Below are 18,481 nucleotides of genomic sequence, written 5' to 3'. Positions count from 1 at the left end.
GCGCTGTCTGCCCACTGTCCCTCCTGCCTGGTCACCACCACCAGAGTGTGCTGCTGCTTTGTCCAGCCATAACTGGCCGTTTGCAGGAAGAGCTGGCTCCCTGTACCCGCAGTGCCTGGCTGGAGGCAAACAGCTTCATGTGGCCCAGGAGGGAAGGGAGCCACCTTCAAAGGCTCCAAAGGTGGGTGATGACATTTGAGGAATCTCATCTATTCGGGAGTAAAGTTCTGCAATCCCCAGCAGGGATTCTTGGGAAATAGGGAGCTTTGCTTAAATACCACGGTAGAACAGAAGCTGGGAAGGCACATGAGACATGGAAATATTCAGAAGCCTCTCGGAGACCTTCCTGAGATGTGTGTGTCTCTTAGCATCAATCACGATTTAATATCGCCATCTGCATGGAGCAGCATGGGCCCGTGAATTATGTATTACGACTCAGCAGTCGCCCTCCAGGATGGGTCTTTCTCCTGTGTTCACTCTTTGAGGGAACAGGTCATGCATTTTTTAACTCTACAGGTGCACTTTACTATTCCCCATGTCTGTTGGCATTACTGTCTCCCAGACCTCTGCTTTAGACTACCGGCCTGACAGGCTTTAAATGCATAAAAGATGGGCACGCTGCACACGGGTGGTTGGGACACAAATCCACACAAGTAGCCTTTTCGGCATCAAGCCTCCACAAGCTCAAACTGTGCCGTATTGAACTGCCCAGAATGGAATGAATTCAGGTCCATTTCCTACTGGGTGGAAAACAAAAGCAGCCATTTCCTCAGGCTGGTACACAGCACATCATCTTCTTACCTAATGACCCTGCACCCACCCCAACCCATGAGGACAATGAGCTCATCCCTTCCACCAAGACCACATGAGGCCAGCCACGAGGCCCAGTTCCTCTGCAGCCAATACCCACAGGCTTTCCAGGTGCCCACACCACTCACCCATGCTGGGAACCCAATGTCATCTAGCCAGCCAAATTGAGGCCCATTGGTCCTGGCTTATGCATATGAAATAGGGTGGAGTGGTCCTCTGAGACAAGGCAGAGGTGTAAGGATATAGATCACCAGCTGCTCTTACTCAACTAGCAGAAGGGGGAATTTTCTACCGGGTCCAGCTCCTCCACCAGCTATTTTGCAGAAAACTGCAGCCCTGCCACCAACTCACCCCAAACCACACTTTTTTGCCTTGGAATTCATCAGAGGAAACCTGAGCTGAGCTCCTGTTTAGTAACTGTTATGGTTTCCACATACTCTCCACTCTCCCCACCCACACTCTCTCCCTCCTTTCCCCATCCCTTCCTCTACTTCTCTCCAATTACTCTTGAAAGGGGAACTTTTCTCCCTCAATTCCCCACACCCCAGGTTTAAGCTTTTAGTAATTAGACCAGGCACACAGATCAGCAATAAAGACAGGAAACTTCTTCACAGGAAGGTTTAATTTCTCATCTACAGCAGAAACGATCATTTCTCCACTACCAAAAAAAAAAAAAAATTAAACTATATATATCCCATAGCTGATAGTCTGTACTGTCTGCTGTTAAACCAAAAGAAAAAGGAGTCATCCATTTCTTTTTTTCTATCCTTTCTTTACCTGAAGAAAATCAAGGCACTTATTGAAGTATCAGAGAACTCATTAGAACATCTGCTTCAGTTGTGTGTGGTTAACCTTTTCAATACTCACAAATTTATAAATTCGCATTCTTGTTTGGCTTGCATTCACACTCAGAAACACACACAAACATAGATATTGAACATACTTCAAGTACATATACGTATCAGTAATTCACACTTTAGTCCTATACACACGTTCACACCTTCTCGTAAAATATCACACATCATTTGCACAAACATATATCCACAAAGATAAATACTAGAATTTCTGTTTTTATTTTTCTTGGAGAGAACAGAATTCTTGAAACATATCAGTAAAAATTGTAAAGAAAACACACTTAATCATTCTACATCTCCTCTTGATAACTGATCTTTCCTTTCTATGGTTGGGGACACATCATTTCTTAAATACAAATATGTCCCAATAGAAATTAGCTAAAATTTCTTCTGAAGAGCTATACCATCCATTACTTTGTAGGTCTTTATTGTGTTCCACAATGAACTTTATACATGGTTGCTGTCCTGTTTCAGAGGAGTCAAGCTAAGCCAAAGGAGAGTTGAACTCCAGGGCAAAACCCTTAAGGCCAATCTCCATATACGGAGGGGAAATTGACCCTGTTTGAGCTACTGAGCCCGTTCAGTGAGTTGACAAAAGACTTCATTCTGCAACTATTTCGTGAATACCTTTCACCTGGGGCAAATTCATCATCCGAAGAGAGATAGCGAAACCCAGGCTTGGACTGTTAGAGCATTTTCTCCTACATCTGGGAGGGAAGCCTACGGGATGAGCCAGGTCAGGTCTGAGAAAGGCCCAAGGCTGAGAGGAATAAAGTGACATCTCCAGATGTAATTGGAAATAAAGAGAACACTAAGTTCTGAAGTCACCAAGTTCTGATTTTCCTCCTATAATGACTACTTAGGTGTTTTTATTTGAAATGTAAAATATCAGATTGTTTTAAACTCTTTCTGTCTTGCTCTTTTTCTCCTTCTTAAGTATTGTTGTTTTGCTGGTAGCCTAAGTACCATCTGCCACTGCCTAGGGGTAACGTAGCCCTGAAAAGGCCAAGGGATGTTGTACCCCTTCACTTAGGAACTCACCTTCCTACAGAACCCAATCACTTTCCTTGTGAATATTTAATTTTTCAGAAGTATTAAGAATGGGAAAAGAAGATCTCTTAGAAATCTGGTCTGCCTTCTAGAAAAATGTAGTTGGCATTGTTTTAAAGGAACACTGTATAACCTGAACTTGACAATAATATTTGCTAAATACTGAAGCCTGACTGTAGTGAATAATCTGATTACTATAGCTTACTTCACGACACCTTGGTAAAAGACCAATCAGATCCCTCACTTTAGCTGAACTGAAGGAAAAAGTCCTTGGCAAAACCAGGGAAACTTGGCCATTGGCTGAATGTGGGATTAGAGGGCCCAGTTGTTGTAAAAGGTGAGTCTGGGGTGATGGGACTGGGTTACCAGGAGAGGGATGGATCGACATTAGCAGAAAGATGGGAGATGGCACCCAGCTCTTAACTCACTCAATTTGACTTTTCTAGGGCTCAGCTTCACAAACTGTAATTCAATGAATGGACTGAATTAGGTGTGTAGCTTTCAAATTTATTTGTTTTTTTGAAGTACCTTTTTTTTTCTTGAACAAAACTCTACCTAGACCTCCCATGTACAAAGAAAACAAAAGGGAGCTCTTCTTGGATGCTGGGAGGGAGGTGGCCAGAAGCAGTGTAGTGTCCAAGCCTCCTAGTTCCTGCCGTCAGCTCAGAAGGGCTTCTCCGCAAGTCCACTGGGGCTTCCTGGAACATGGTTTGAAGCCCCCTAAATGGGGCATCTCGATTCCCTGTTACTTTAACATGCTATGGAAAAGAGAAAGAGCAGATGACTAGGAGACATCTATTTCCTATGTATACCTGAGGGCACTTAGTGGAGAAAAGCAATCGGTCTCATTTCCTCTGAAAATAATACACTTTATCTACTTTATAATTTATTTCTTATCTACAGCATCATCCCAACCTGTCCCTATTTCCACAGCATTGTTTTCATTTAATTATTGGTAGCAAGGCAAAGAAGAAACTCTTTGCTCTACTTAAAAAGAAAGGAGGTTGTCACCTTGCCGCTTACTCCACCGGGAAGTTTATTAGAAATAGCACTGGCAGGATTTAAAAGCCTAGTAATCAAGTCTAGCCTCACCACTAGCAAGCTGTGTGACCTTGGGTAAGCCAGTAGACAACTCTGAGCCTTCGTTTTCTCATCTATAGAATGAGAGGGGTGATTCTAAAGGTCAGTTCCAGTGCTAAAATCCAAAGCCCATATAATGAGGTCAGGAATAGATCTTATAACCCATACATTGAGCCAAAAATTCAAAAGATTCTCTACCCTCCTAGACAATAAGACATTTATTCAAGGTGCTACCCCTGTTCTATCTGCTTGGTAAGCCTGAAACAAAACTGCAGGATTCTTCAGAAAACATGTCTGTCTTGCATTATGGGGAGTTCAAATGTCTCCTTTAATCACATCAGGTCTACTAACACGAGTTTCTTTTTGTAACTGAGTCTGTGGCTGCATATTTATAAATATTATGGATACACAGTTCTGTGTGTGAGCATGTCAACAACAGTGATGCATGAAAAGAAAAACCAAAAGGAGTTTCTTCGAATCCCTCACCCAGATCATCTAAGTCGTTGGCTCAGGGTTTTAACCAAATTTTGCTCACCAACCCGGGATAAGCTGCGTTTTAAGAATTATTTATGTGAGCTGAGGCTGGATTTTGTTTTATTCAAAGCAACTTCAGCCTGTCACAAGACAGTCTCATAAAATCTGTATCTTGGCTTAAGCTGGGAAGAAATGAGCCAATCCATCAGCCCAGGAATGTGGCTGTTTGACCACTTCCTAAGGCAACTGGGAAGGGATGCAATCTACTCAATTTATGGAGACTGGTGGCAGTGAATGATGCACTCCTGAAGGCACAGCAAATGGAAATCCTTCTGAACTTTTGCAATGATGAAGTTCAAAATCTGAATAAAAGGGCCGTCTAGGAGGGAAGGAGAGAGGGAAGCAGAGAGCAGGAGAGGAAGCCAGCATATGAGTTTGGAAATGAATAAAGAACAAAGCAAATCCCCTCTCTTAAAACACCTCCAATGAATTCACTTAGGAGAGAACTGGAAATTGGGGCCTTTAGAACATCTCCCCCCTCAATCTAGATTCTAAAAATGAAGCCTCATTTAATTGGTAAAATGTAAGTTTGATGCGATTACCTCTCCTGACCTCGAGTCATGCCACCTGTGGTAACCTTGTTATTTGTCATCTTATATCATAAACAAATGCAATTCCAATAGGGCAGCCGATATAATGTCATTAGTTTATATTTATGTCCGCTCTTTTCCAGCCCTCATTGCAAATGCAATTTTGATGCCATTGATGAGAGATCTGGGATTACAATTCCTGACCATTTTAGGAGACATTTGGGGAAGGAAACAGAAGAATAATTTTGAGGTCTCTCCAAAAACCAAAGGAGAAAAAAAGGTAATATAATATTGTCTTCATTTATTTTGATTAACTGAAGCTTATGTTGAAACATCAATGGCTCCCCCATTGGTTAGCAAGTGAAACCCAAACCTCTTTGCCTAGCAATTTGGGCCTTGAATTGAGCCCAAGCTATTATTTCTAATCTTGTTTGCAATTATTTCCCACCATACATTCTAAACTGCAGCTTCTGAGTGTTCCCCAAACCAACCCAGCATCCATTTCTCTACTCACATCTTCCCCTTCCCCTCTCTGCTCTAAATCCCACCTACCCTCTCACTCCAGGCTGCCTCTGCCCTTTCTCTTCTCCCATACTGGGAGTGGTCTTTCTCCTCCGTGCATCTGAGAGGCTGAAGCTCTTTAGCATCTTCTGAGATGTGTGAGAGTTCCGGAGGGCCTCATCCAGTCTACTGAGCCACCAGCAACTTGAGGTCATGACTCCTTGCTGATCCATCTTTGGCAAGTCTTACAGGATCAAACCAGAGCCTTTCCCAAAAGTCAGACTCATCGAGATTTGGTGAATTAACCAATTAAGAAGTGACCAAAGGAACGTCGAAAGTATCACCAGATAGGACAGACTCTGAGAGTTCTATCAGAAATTATTCTGCGGCCACAGTTACTGCCCTTCCTTCCCCACCCCCAGCTGTTATTAAGTGCAAATGCGTCTTAGTGGTGAATTGAGAGTTTGAATAACTGGTCTAGGATAATAATACCTAGTCACAAGTAGGTCAAGGTAGCGTTAGTGTGAACTATGTCTGCTAGAACACCCTATAGCAGATAATAATGATAAAGTTCAAAGCACATTCACATTTTATTTTATTTTATTTTATTTTTTTGAGATGGAGTCTCACTCTGTCGCCCAGGCTAGAGTGCAGTGGCACAATCTCAGCTCACTGCAACCTCCGCCTCCCAGATTCAAGTGATTTTCCTGCCTTAGCCTCCCGAGTAGCTGGGATTACAGGCGCGCACCTCCATACCCAGCTATTTTGTGTGTGTGTGTGTGTGTGTGTGTGTGTGTGTGTGTGCGTGTGTGTGTATTTTTAGCAGGGATGGGATCTTGGATGTTGGCCAGGCTGGTCTCGAACTCCTGACCTCAGGTGATCTGCCCACCTCCTCCTCCCAAAGTACGGTGGATGAGCCACCACGCTCGGCCATTTTAATTTTAATATTAGTAAAATTAATTTATCTCAGGGGTTTTGTCCCCTTCACTCCAACCCCCACACTTCCAAAGGCAACTTTAAATATTGGTTATCTCTACCACCAGGAAGATGCTGACTATTACTTCATCACTAAGCCATTTGTTGGTATTGGATTTTCTTGTGCTTGGTTTCAGCCCACCTCTCTTTACTCAACCCCTCCTTGTTTTCCTTTCTTTAGCCCCTAGAATGCCTTTGGGGCACATCTGTTTTATTTTTTCCCCTGTATCCAAACAATTATTATTAGCATTCGGTCTAGTAATTTGCAATTCCCATTATCTTCTCTGCTGAAAGACTCTCCAGAACTGGTTACTGGTAATCACAGGATCTGTGGAGGCGGGAGCAGGGTACCACGGCCACGTGCACTCAGCTGGCCAGCAGCCTCGTGCACTCTGCGCTACTGAGAGCTTCTCTTTTGTTACTCCCAGCCCCTCCTTTTTTTTCTGGATTAGATAATGACTCCTTTATGAAGACCCAGAGGGAAATGGGATTATTAAGAGTCTTGCTGGGTAAAAGCTATTTTGTCTTTATGATGATTTTTTTGAGTTCAGCTGCTGAAGGGCCTTAGTGCCAGAGTAGAAGTTATTACACATTCGGGAGAGCGCCTTAAACACAGTGTTCCCTGCTGAGCACACTCTCAGTGTTGAAGGATGGAAGGGGAGGAAAAGGAAAGGAAATGAGAGATTAAAAAGAAAATAGGAGGTAAGAATACTGAAAACAGAAGAAGAAGGAGGAAAAAAATGCAAGGGAGACATAAATCTAAGATAAGAACCCAGCAGAGAATATTCTCTGAAGAAGAGCGTGGCGAGAGATAATATGGTGCTCACAAAACACAGAGGTTTGGTGGTGGAAGAACTGAGAATAAGAATTATTTTTAAATTCTCATAAAAATCAACTTACCACAGTGGTTATAGTGTGCTCTCTATGATCACGAGATTCCATTAACCCCACTGAAACAGTTTTAAAGACTCAGTGACTTCAGAATAGGCTTCATATGTGCCAAACAGTATTCTACATAATCTGACATAGCCTAACAACCCTATGAAGTAGGTATTGTTACCAAACACATTTACAGACAAGGAAACTGAGGCACAGAGACTAAGTATCTGATCACACAGGATACTTGGATCATGGAGCCAGCAAGTGGCTGAGCTAGATTCTAAACCCAGGCAGTCTAGTTCCCGTGTTTCAGAAGGTGGGAAGGCCAGGGATGATCCCCACAAAACTTCTCAGTGGCAAACCTACTTGGTAGCATTTAGGAAAAGACAAACATTTTGCCTGTTTGAAAACCCCCTTTTCTCTGCCTGTGCCAGTACTCTGTCTGTGTGAACAATGAGAGATGTGTTTGAGGCTGGGGTGTGAGTGGGCTGGAAGCACTTAACACCTTCTCCACTCCCTGTACACACAGGCACTCAGCTCCTTGTCATCCTGGCCCTCTTTCCTGTGTTCTGGAAACCCTAGGCATGGGGCCGGGGAGGAGGGGTGATGGATATAGGACGTTCAGGTCTGAAACCATGTATCACAACATTGAAGGGTTTTTTCATTTTTTTGTTTTGTTTTGTTTTTTGCCAACTCCTATTTCTCTCCTTTCTTCTCAATCCTACTCTTCTCTATCCTAAATGCCACATTGTTATTGTTCTACTGGATAGGAGTAGCATTTTCAGAAATGGGGGATTTATTTTTATAGCACAGCTGGTCTGCCAAAGGTCACATAATTTGGCAATGTTCCCAGTGGTTAAAAATTAATTTCTCCTTATTAATACAACCAAGGTCCCAGAGGATCGGAGCTCAGCCTTATCTAAACTTGACAGCTTCCTAAACCTTTAGAAGATGCTTTCTCCTGGAGGGCCAGCCATGATACAAGGCCACTGTGTCCTGGAATCCAACTCCGCTGAATCCTGTTAGGCAATGAAACCATTAAGCCTTTGGCCATTGCTCATCAAGGCAGATAAAGCTTTGAAAAATACTGTAGGATCTCCAGGACAAACTTCTGCAGCATCTTCCAGAAATGGGTTAATTAAAAAACAAAAACCAGCAAATAGCCAAGTCCTTACCCGGAAGGAACAGTACAAAGACTAACTTCTCGTGATCAATATACTTATCTGCCACTCAAGGAAGGTACCTCAAAGATTATCCAGTTGCAAATGATGGTCAGATAATAAAATATCTCAAATATGTTAATAACACTACAAGCCATTGCCCAGATGTCACTTTTCAAGTCCTTTCTTGTCAGTTCAAGAAATTAAAAAGATATTCTGCTTTTGCTCTATCTTTTAAAAAAGGAAGATCTCAGCTCAAGTTCCTAAAGTCTTTCCAAACTGGACCTTTGGAGAATATATTTGGAAACCTCTTTACCTGGCTCTTGAATTCTGTCAACTCAGAATTGTCTTACACTCAGGTCACCCTGAGTCAGTTCATTTTCTTGATTGCTTTAAGGAAGACTTGAGTGAAATGAAAAACACCAGGGTCCCCAGAATCATCTGGTCCCTGGTGTCTCTCCTCACTGACCCCAGACCCCTCCCTCACTGTTATTTGTATTTGTGCCTCACTGCATATGAATTGGCATTTGGATTCCTAGCTTTTTCTATGCCTGGAAGATAGGAACTGGCCTTTCTGCTGCAGAACGTGGACTTGATACATTCAACAGCAGGGGATCAGAGCCATTTGGTAGACAGCAGGAGTCCTGTCTGGGTAGCCTGGGTTCCAGTCACTGCAGCCTTCCAATCTTTCATTTTGCCAGTTGAGTGCTCCGTGGCTTAATGTCTGAGGGCTCTATGGGATGACATAAAACTCCAAACCTGATGTGCGCTCGCGCATTCACAATTCTACCAGGCACCACTTGGACAAGTAGGGGCCTGCCCGGGGCCCTTTGGGGAGTGCTCCTCTTGCCACTGTTTTGCACTGTGTGCTCTGCTGGCAACTGGCCACAGCTTCCCTACCTCCAGGAGCTGATCACGGGGGAAACGTTTACTGGGCACCCATTTAATGTGGGCATGAGACCAATCCCTAGAGCCTAGAGCAGGCCGTCTGCGTAAAATCTAGGAGTTTACAGTTTACTTGCAAATTATTATGCTCGCCAATGGCCATCTCACATTTTGGGGAGACAGGCTAAAAGAAACACTTCAAACCCTTATCCGGCGCCTAGACCGTCATTGCTTCTCTTTCAGGATTTGTTTGAACCCAGACCTGTCTCCCACAGCCAATTTACACCTCTTATCTGATCATCCAGTCCAGACGGAAGGGTGAATTGACCGAGAATCTGCGCGTGTCCATGGTAATGGCGTTAAAACCCAAGCATAGATCAAAGCTCTCCAGACGAGGAGGGGAGGGGTAGATGGTTATGGGGTCTGGGTTCTTTTGGCCCCAAGCGATGTGTCCCGGAGGTGGGGACATTAGGGTTGGGAGTTGCCACCATTTGAAGAAACCCATTGTCAGGACTTGAATGATTTTCTGGGCAAAACCCAGTCCCCCGCAGATCATGATTAACTCTAGCAAAGGGGACATTCGTAGTGGGCGCTGATCGGGAATGGCTAGCGCCAGGGGGCTCTCCTCTCTGTCTGAAACCGAAAGGAAAGGAAGTGGAGGGAGGGGAGCCGAGCAGGGAGCACACGCCAATAAACCTGAGCGTGGATCTCCTACCCTTCAGAAGAAATTCAGCCGGAGCCGCAGAAGCCGCAACGCATATGGGCCAGATCCCCTAAAACTTGGTCCGGAAAGCTGATTCCCGACGGTTCCCCAACCCAGATGATTCCCAGAGGGGCGAGAAGTCCTTCCCAAATCCCTCCCCCACCTCCAAACGCTAGGGCTACCGACGCCCGCCACCCAGCAGCTGGACGCCTGCGACCCGGTGGGAAAGACCCGGTGAGAAAGACCCGCAGCGCGGCCAGCCGGAGTCGAAGGGCGGGGGTAGCCCTTTAATCACAGCGCGCCTTGCCTCCATTAACTTGTGTTGATATTAAAAAGAAATCAATCAGTGAAAATGAAGCATCGGCCGTGAATATTTCTTTTTCTCACGTGGAAAAGCAAAGAGCGAGGCGGCTGGGGAGGGGAGGCGGGAACCCGCCGGCGACTGCAGGCAGAGGCTTCTCCGGAGACCGGAGCTGCAGCCAAGACCTAACTTTCCGGCATCGGGCAGCGTTGAGGAAATGCCGCAGGCTTTTCCCTGGGGGTGTCCTTAGGAGGAGGAGGAGGAGAGCACAAGCATGGAGTAGTTGGAGGCGGCCAACTTCGCGGAGGCTTCAGCCTCGGTTTTGCTTTCGCTGGGAATATTTTTGCTTAATAGAATGTTTATGGATCGCTGGGCTCTGTTTCTGCTGCGTAGCCCAAACAAATCGATGCGGCGTTAGAGACGGCGCTGGGGGGCGGGGAAGGGGAGGGAGGGCTAGGAGGAGAGCTGAGGGGCTATCACGTCCCCACCACGTGGATGGCCGCGCGCCGCGTGCTCTTCACCTGTTCCTGCGCACCGGCGGGCGCTGGGCGCGCCGCGCTTCTAGAGGCTGTGCAAGTTGCGCGCATTCCTGCGGCTCAAGCTGGCTGCTTCCCGCCTCTCTCCGCCCTCCTCTCCGAAATCCCACCCCAGTTTCCTATCACCCAGTTGGGCCAGCGCTTGGATTCCCAAGCCAGCCGGCCTCGGCCTCCCGCCACTCAAAGCCGTCTCTCTAGGGGTCGCGGCGAGCCTGCCGCGCAGAGCGGAGCGCAGGGGACTGGCGGGGGCGCCCGGGGCAGGGAGGGAGACAGGCTAGCGGCTGCACTGCGGTCTGGCGAGGCGGCGCAGTGAGGAGAGGGGCAGCCTGGTGCGCGTCGCCCATGCGGCCTCCCAGCCACGCGCCAGCCCAAGGTGCCGCGCGCCGCGGCCGCCGTGTTATTCGCTCAGTTGCTCCCCCGCGCGCACCTTCTGCCCCATCTTGCTCCTTCCCAGAATTGGTTCTTGTCGCCGGCGGCGGCGGCTGAACCAGGCTCCCCTCCCGGCCGGCGCACACCGGGTGAGTCAGAGGTGTAGCTTGGCCTCGCCCTGGCCACCCGCTGCCGGCTGCCCGGGTGCCAGTGCGTTGCTCCGCCTGAAAGTCTGAGCAGCTCACGGCTTGAGATTGCATTTTGGGGAGCTGGAGGTCCTTGGAAGGTCCCAGCTTCGAATCCCACCCTGAGATCCCACCCCGGGTCCGAGGTTGCCCCGAACTCCGCGCCTCTGTGCTTCTCTGGAAGTGACGCAGCACTGTTGGGATGGGAGGGGGTTCTGCAGAGAGCGCGGGAGGCAGGTGGCAGAGCGGGAGTGGGTCCAAGCGGGTGTCGCGCACACACGTACATACACTCCAAGCAGCGCTCGGGGACAGATGTGCGAACATCTGGGGTAGGAGATGGCCCCTGAGTCTTCACGACCCCTCCCGCTCCGCACAGCACACGGAACCTGAAGTTGCATGTGTGTGCGCGCCAGTGTGAGTGCCAGTGTGTGCGCGCTCGCGCGCTGGGGCCTACCGGAGTCCGTGTCTGAATACATAATATACTGTGGGCATCCTCACGGCGCGCGCGCGCGTGCACACACGCACACAGCGAATCACACAAACATACATAATTTACGCAGCATCCAGGTCTGTGAGAGGTAATTTAATTCCGCTTCAAGCTGGGAATTTAGAGATAAGGCAAGAGGGAACGGGGGAGGCCCAGAAAATCTCCCCAAGTGGGACCCCCACCCATCCCTTTGGTAGGATTTGCTGCTGCCCTGAAGACCACTTATGGCAAAGAAAGAGCTGCAAACGTGCGGATCTGGGTGGCAAAGGCATTTCTGAATTTTCTTCCCCCCTCAAATAAATGCCCAAGCTTAAAGTGGTGTGTGTGCTGGGTGGGGGGGCGTGAGGAGAAGGAAGGGTGACAGTACCAGATGCAAGGCTAGGACCCACTAGCTGATGTTCTGGGGATGCCCAGGAGGCTGCAGAGTTAGCCCTACCACTGCCGCCATCACCTTGCAAGTGCCTTGGGTGAGGGCACTTCAGGAAGGCTTTTTCGCCTTTCTTTCACCCATTTCCTCCATAGATGGCTTCTCCATCTCCAATCACCTGTAGCAGCTGCTAAGAGTTTTGCTGTTAGATTCCAGACACTGTCGTCAGTGGGGTAGAGAGGCTCACTCTAGAGAGTGGTCCCAGAAGGAAGCACAAACCCCACTGCATTCCCCATGGATTCCCCTTTCCAGAGCATACCCCTTGCCGCTCCCCACAAATGCGGTCCCCAGACTGTTCTGGGCCTCGAAATGCTTATCTCCACAGCAGCCTGTCCACACACCCTTTTTGGCAGTGGTTGAGAACAAATTCCACTCAAAAGTTTCTAACCACTTCACAAGAGTGAGAGACCTTCGAGGGCCTGCAATTTGTTTTAGCTAATAGTAATTTCTAAAAGAACATATGATTTACTTTCCCAGACAACACATGGATGAAGAGAGAAGAGACCAACCGTCTTGGTTGCCAGCAGCGCCCAACCCCAAGCCCCTATCTCAGCCACAAGCCAACTTGCTCCACCAGCCTGAACCTTATGATTCTGAGGCATAACCAGCCATTCTCCAAAGCATCTACAGCATCTGAAAACCAAAACTAAACTCTTGTCTTTCCCAAGCCCTTCAGTTAACATTGCTTAATGTGGCTAAGTGGAGGGAATGCAAATGATTTATATTTCACTGGCTAGTTGGAGAAACTCAAGGGAGATGTGTTCTGCTTCAAGACAGGGAAAAAAAATTCCCAAAAACTGTAATGCAAAGGCTTTGTTGTATTTTTAAACCTTTGATTCAGTCCATATGTGACATCTGAACACCGCCAAATTCTGTTTCAAAACACACACGCACACGCACACACACACACACACACACACTCCTAGCAGGAGAGGAAAGTTGGTTTTAGCAGCCGTGGTGGTGTAGGAAGGGCCGTCTGGGATCTCTCTTTAAATGATTGAGTACTGAGGGAGCCTTCTTCTGTGCCGTTCTGCGTGGCCTTCCTGCTTTAGCGGTCGCTTTTAAAGGCGAAACCATGTTGCAATAAATAGAAAAAACTTTCAGTGGCTTACCTGGTTGGCCTCCCACTTGGTGTCTTGAAAAGTAGAGGGCTAAGAAAACCCAGGTGAGAGGAAACATATCCATTTTGGAGAAGGTGGCTCTCTCCAGAGCTGGGTTCGTAGGTTTCTTGTTTAAATCTTTGTGTTTTTCTCTCTCTTATTTTCTTCCTTACAACGTCTTATGCAGAGGTTTCTAATGGTCAGCGTTTCCCTCCTGAGTCCTGGTGGCTTGTCTTCACCTTTATTCTTGCTGGAATTTCCACCTCACCAGGAGGAGAGTAGCTCCTGAAATCAGCAAAGAGGGAACAAGCCGGGAAGAGAACACGGTTTTCCTCTCAAAAACAAAACGCATATATGTTCTCTCCAGTTCCTCAAAGTGTCATTTCCTTTATCCTACAATATCACGAGTATTTCCCGAAAGCCAAGCGTAACAATAATGATAATAATAATAATTAAAGCCAAGACTTGCCTTGGGCATCACACGGCCCCCAGGCAGCTGTGTGATCTCAGAGGCGTAAACTGACACATCCCGCGGCACCCTTGACGGACACGCGGGCGGAGGCAGCCGCCGCCGGACAGCCCGAGTGGAAGGTGGCCGCCCTGCTCTTGTCCTCGCCGGGTTCCCCCGGCGGGAGCCTCCCCCAACGGCTACACCCGCTTGGCCAGCCTCTCGAGGGGAGTCTGAGGAAGGAAGCTGCTGCTGCTGTTGCTGCTGCTGGTGCGGCGGCGGCGGCGGCTGGGATCGCCTGGGAGTGAGCGAGCCCCTCTCCGAGTTCGCTGGCGCCCGCCCTCACCTCCACCTCGCCGAGTGTCTGCGCGGCTGAGGATGTGCTGGTGGCCGGCTGCAGGCTGGTGCCTCGCTCGCGATCTCTGCCTCCCCTCCGGCTCCCCACTGCCTTTTCAGGCCGAGCAGCATGTGGATGTCAGAGCCGCGGCAGAGCTATCCGATTACGCGCCGGCTCAGGGCCCGCCCCTTCTGTGTTCCTGATTAAAGAGGCAGCCGCGGAGACGCGCGGCGCAGAGCCGAGTGCCGCGGCACCCAGCTCGGGCGGGGCGGCGGCGGCTTCTCTCCGGCCGCCGCAGGATCGAAGTTAAGGCGGCGCCCACCCCACCGCCCCTCGCCCGCCCCGCATCTCCCGATCGCCCTCGCGCACCTCCGCGCCGGGCCGCCGGTGCGTAACGCCCTGGGGAAGAAGCGCCCCCAGGCACCCCCAGGGCGGGCGCGCTGCCCTTGGCCGTGTCGCCCCCACCCGAGGGAGACCTCGGGGGGGAAGGGGGGAAAAGCCTTGTTCCCCGTAAATTCCACGACTCCGATGCCACACACGCGGAACCCAACACAATGCCACGCGCAATGGCGTTACAAGAGGAGTTGGGTGGCGTACGGTGTTTGGGGTAGCGAGCCGGTCGGCAGCTCAGCCATGCGTTCGAACAGGCAGCGGTGCGTGGCGGCGACACACACCGTCAGCCGGGTCTGAATAAAACCCCAAACACTCGCTGCGTTTACTACTCAGATCCTTTGTTATGTCCCAAACATGCTCTGCTCCTCTCTGGGTTGGGATTTCGTTACCCCTGCGCCTTTAACTTGTAACTATCCTAAAAAGAGGAAAGACTTTCTTCAGCAAAGAATTTCTTCAGGTAATTAAATTGGATTCCATCAAGTTCCCCTGAAAAAGTATAGATGCTTGAAGGCGTCTCATCCAAATGCTACTGTAACTACGTCTATTCACATTTTCCCCCATGGAAACGTGGTCACAAAGCCCAGAGAAAGAAAACATCATTATGCCAACTATTTTTAAATGGAGGCGTGAAAACTGTTTAGAGGGAACTGCAAGCTAACAGTTGGGGAAACACTTGTATCTTTGTTTCTGAGAATGGCTTTGTGGATTCCAAACTGTCTTGCTTCACCAGACACCTATTACTACATTATCATAAAGACTCCCACCGAAACAGCCTAAATTACACCCTGCACATGTACACATTTTATGCCACAAAAGAGGTATATGAAAAATAAGAAAATTCGGAAAGATGTTTACAGATTAAGATTTTTTTTAATTAAGAAAGTAAAATTTTCTGTAGATTAAGAAAAATACAGTTTCAGTGACAAGAAACACACACCTGACTACCCATTTTCTTCTTGGCTTGTAGTTGTGGATTCTTCTGGGTGGTTTCCCTCCTTATCTGGACTTGCCCATTAGCTTTGTTTATCACTTTTAGTGTTTGAAAAATCTGTAACTCCCACTTAACTGTTATTTACACTGAGATAACCAAAACAAAATTGAATCAGAAGTGATTTGCAAATAGTTGAGCCAAGCTGTGTTGGGGGGTGGGGTGGGATTTTAGAGTGGAAACCCGCAGGCTGAGTATCACACTGTTAATCTCAGATGCCTGGTTGGGAAAGGCACAGAACAGAGGCCTCTGAGTTCTTCCAGGGAGCATGTCTCCTGGCTAGCCTAAATGCTACCTTACATTCCCTCTTTGCCTCCTTCCTTCCTCTTCCTCCCTCCTTTCCTTCCTTCTTCCTTCCTTTCTAGGCTTGAGAACACATCTACATTATTAAAAACTCCAGATTTACATTTCTCCTCTTTAAAGCTCAATTGTAAAGAATGACTCCAAGCCTTAAATATTTAACAAAGTAAAAGAGCAGTTTGGATTATTAACCTTAAGCAGAGATCCCGGTTTATGTCATTGCCAAGATGCTAATCTAAGGACAAAGAACACTATCTGTAGTGACAGTCCCTGAATAGAGAGGGCCATTTAGTATCACCTCTCCCCACCACTCACCAGGCATGCCAAACCATTTTAGCCAGTGCCCAATGTGGGAGACTCCTGTTTCTGAGAATAATGTAGCCAGGGTTTAGGTGAAGGGCACTGTGAAAGGGGGAAAGAAGAGAGAAAAAGTAAACCTAAGCCCACTGGAGAACCGTAAGAATGACAACCCTGGACTTCTGGTCTTGGGGTCTCAGGGATGAAGGTCCCCATTAGGCTGCTTCCAGATTACAGAAAAGTCAGAATCACTTTTGTTCCTGGACCTGGTTGCCCATACTATAACTTTTCATTTTTCAGCGGTGTCCTACGGGGGACGCTCACTTACTTCCTGGGAGTCCCCTGTACCAGGGCTGCAAGACTTCCCACTCCCCTTGAGTGAAGGCCTCATTTCCTGCAGTTGGACAGAGAGTGAGTCTCAGGTTTCCATCTCTGGGGACTCAAGCGGCCAGACCATTTTTTAATCCTCTAGGGGGCAGCACTCAATAAATAATGGTAACACCACCTAGGGTCACACTTCTGGTGGTGCTTTTAATTCCAAGGAGTTCAAAGTCCCTTATCAGACCAGAGAAGATTTAGAGTGAGGCCGATCTTTCCCCAGCCTACTCTGAACAAGACCCCACCGGCCCAGGGAGGGCTTAGAATTGTTTTAACCTAAGACTTCCAAGGACTCTTGGGAACTAAACACAAATCTCACATGTGCCACATGGAAAACAAATCTTTAGGGAAATTCTTCACACTGGGACTGGTTCAGACCTGCCAGTCTTGTTTCCCTCTAGACTGGGATCTCAGGGTTTGACTGCAGTTGGTTTGGTTTCCACCAGAGGTATAGTAGTAAAGAGCTAGGTAGGCACCGTGATTTTCAGTATTTTGTGAGTCCATATCCCTGGCCTATAGGGAAGCCTGCCTACCTAAAGGCCAGTGTCAAAAATCGGGTTTGTGAACAAAAACACTGAGCTGACTAGAAGATAGCTAATTAGCGAAGCTGAGATTCCTGGCCACATCACTGACTCACCTAGGATGTTTCATGTCATTATCCTTAATTGTAAAATAATACTAGATAATCCACCCCACATTCCATTCCTTTGACGGGAAGGGATGTGGGGGAACATGAAACAGGTTGGTAAATGATGCTAAGAGAAAGCTGTTGCCAAGCCACACCCCCGTGGAAAGTTAAGTGTTCCTAGCTAGACAGTCCCAAACCTTAGGGGTATACCAGCATCACCTGGAGCATGTGTTAAAAATTCAGATCCCTGGGAACCATTTTCCTGCAGATGAAATTCCTTGGGTCTGGAGTGGTCTTTGGGAATCTGTATTTTTAACACACATTTTAGGTGATTCTGATGCAAAGCCCCCACAGACCAGTAGTTGGGAACTTCTGATCTGATGTGTTCTATTTACACTCAGCCTTCCATAAGCGCTCTTCCATTGAAGGAAACCTGGACAAGTATTCCTTCACGTTTCCTCTCTGGGTACTTTTCAATATGGGGCAGATGTTTCAGGTTTCTTGGAAAAACCACCAAGAACAAGTTCTCGAAAATGCTGCAGTGGTGGAATTCCTGGATTTACCTGTGACCTTTAGCAGCAACTGCAGAGAGCCAATTTGAAAACACCAAAAGCCTCGCCTCATGCAGGCAGGAGCTTTGCAGGGACTTGTTCAAAGTAGCGGCTGATGGGTTTATGAGCTGGAGCCAGACCTTTCACCACCAGCCCACTCAACCATTGGTGGTTACTAGAAGTTCGTTTCAGGTATGCTTTTCCATCTGTGTTCATCCCACTGTACTTATGAAATGTTCATGGATGCATGACTATGCCAGAGGTATGCGAGCAAGACAGAGATTTAGGTCTTGCCTCTCGGGAACACAGGATCTAAAAGCTCCAGAAGTTTCATGCTTCCACAATAGATATCACGTGTCACATAGTGCTTCCCCTTATCGGAGCCCTAACATCAATAAGCTCTCACCCTGAAAAAGGAAAGATCTAAGGCATAATTGCATGTTAATCTGTAATTTACCACACTGCCCTAGTTAAGGTTTAGCTACATCTGTCTCAGAAGCAAAGCTTCAGTTAAAATGGAATAGGTCCTAATTTATTATCTTCTCTTTTGTTTGATGTCAAAGTCCAGGTTTCTGGTCACTAAGGTTTTTTTTTGTTTTTTTTTTTTCTTACTCGCCTTTTAAACAATCAACTTTTTTTTTTTCAGCGTACTTGAATATTGCCCAGTAGTTTCTATTTGACATTTCTATTCTAAATTGATATTTCTAGTATATTCTATTTGGTGGGTTTCTGGAATCCTTACAGATTTCCATAAAATATTGAAATCTCCTTCACTCCATACTGTGTGTATATCTC

The 18,481-nt window shown here is 47.4% G+C and overlaps 1 protein-coding gene across 4 annotated transcripts in view; it reads right to left on the bottom strand.

Annotated features, from left to right (window-relative positions):
- Positions 1–14,284, bottom strand: part of NRP2 (neuropilin 2) — a 115,907-nt gene extending 101,623 nt beyond the window's left edge. For 3 of the 4 annotated variants that reach the window (XM_003253975.3, XM_012501322.2, XM_003253977.3), the window contains exon 1: positions 13,379–14,284. In XM_003253975.3, the coding sequence (XP_003254023.1) occupies positions 13,379–13,451 (73 nt within the window). In that variant the 5' untranslated portion in view covers positions 13,452–14,284. The remainder of the gene's footprint in view (positions 1–13,378) is intronic. The other variant, XM_030802716.1, reaches the window with a different exon arrangement.
- Positions 14,285–18,481: the final 4,197 nt, after the last annotated feature.

The sequence above is a fragment of the Nomascus leucogenys genome, chromosome 22a (genome assembly GCF_006542625.1).
Source record: "Nomascus leucogenys isolate Asia chromosome 22a, Asia_NLE_v1, whole genome shotgun sequence".
NCBI classification, from domain to species: Eukaryota; Metazoa; Chordata; class Mammalia; order Primates; family Hylobatidae; genus Nomascus; species Nomascus leucogenys.
This window is presented reverse-complemented; position numbering and strand designations above follow the sequence as displayed.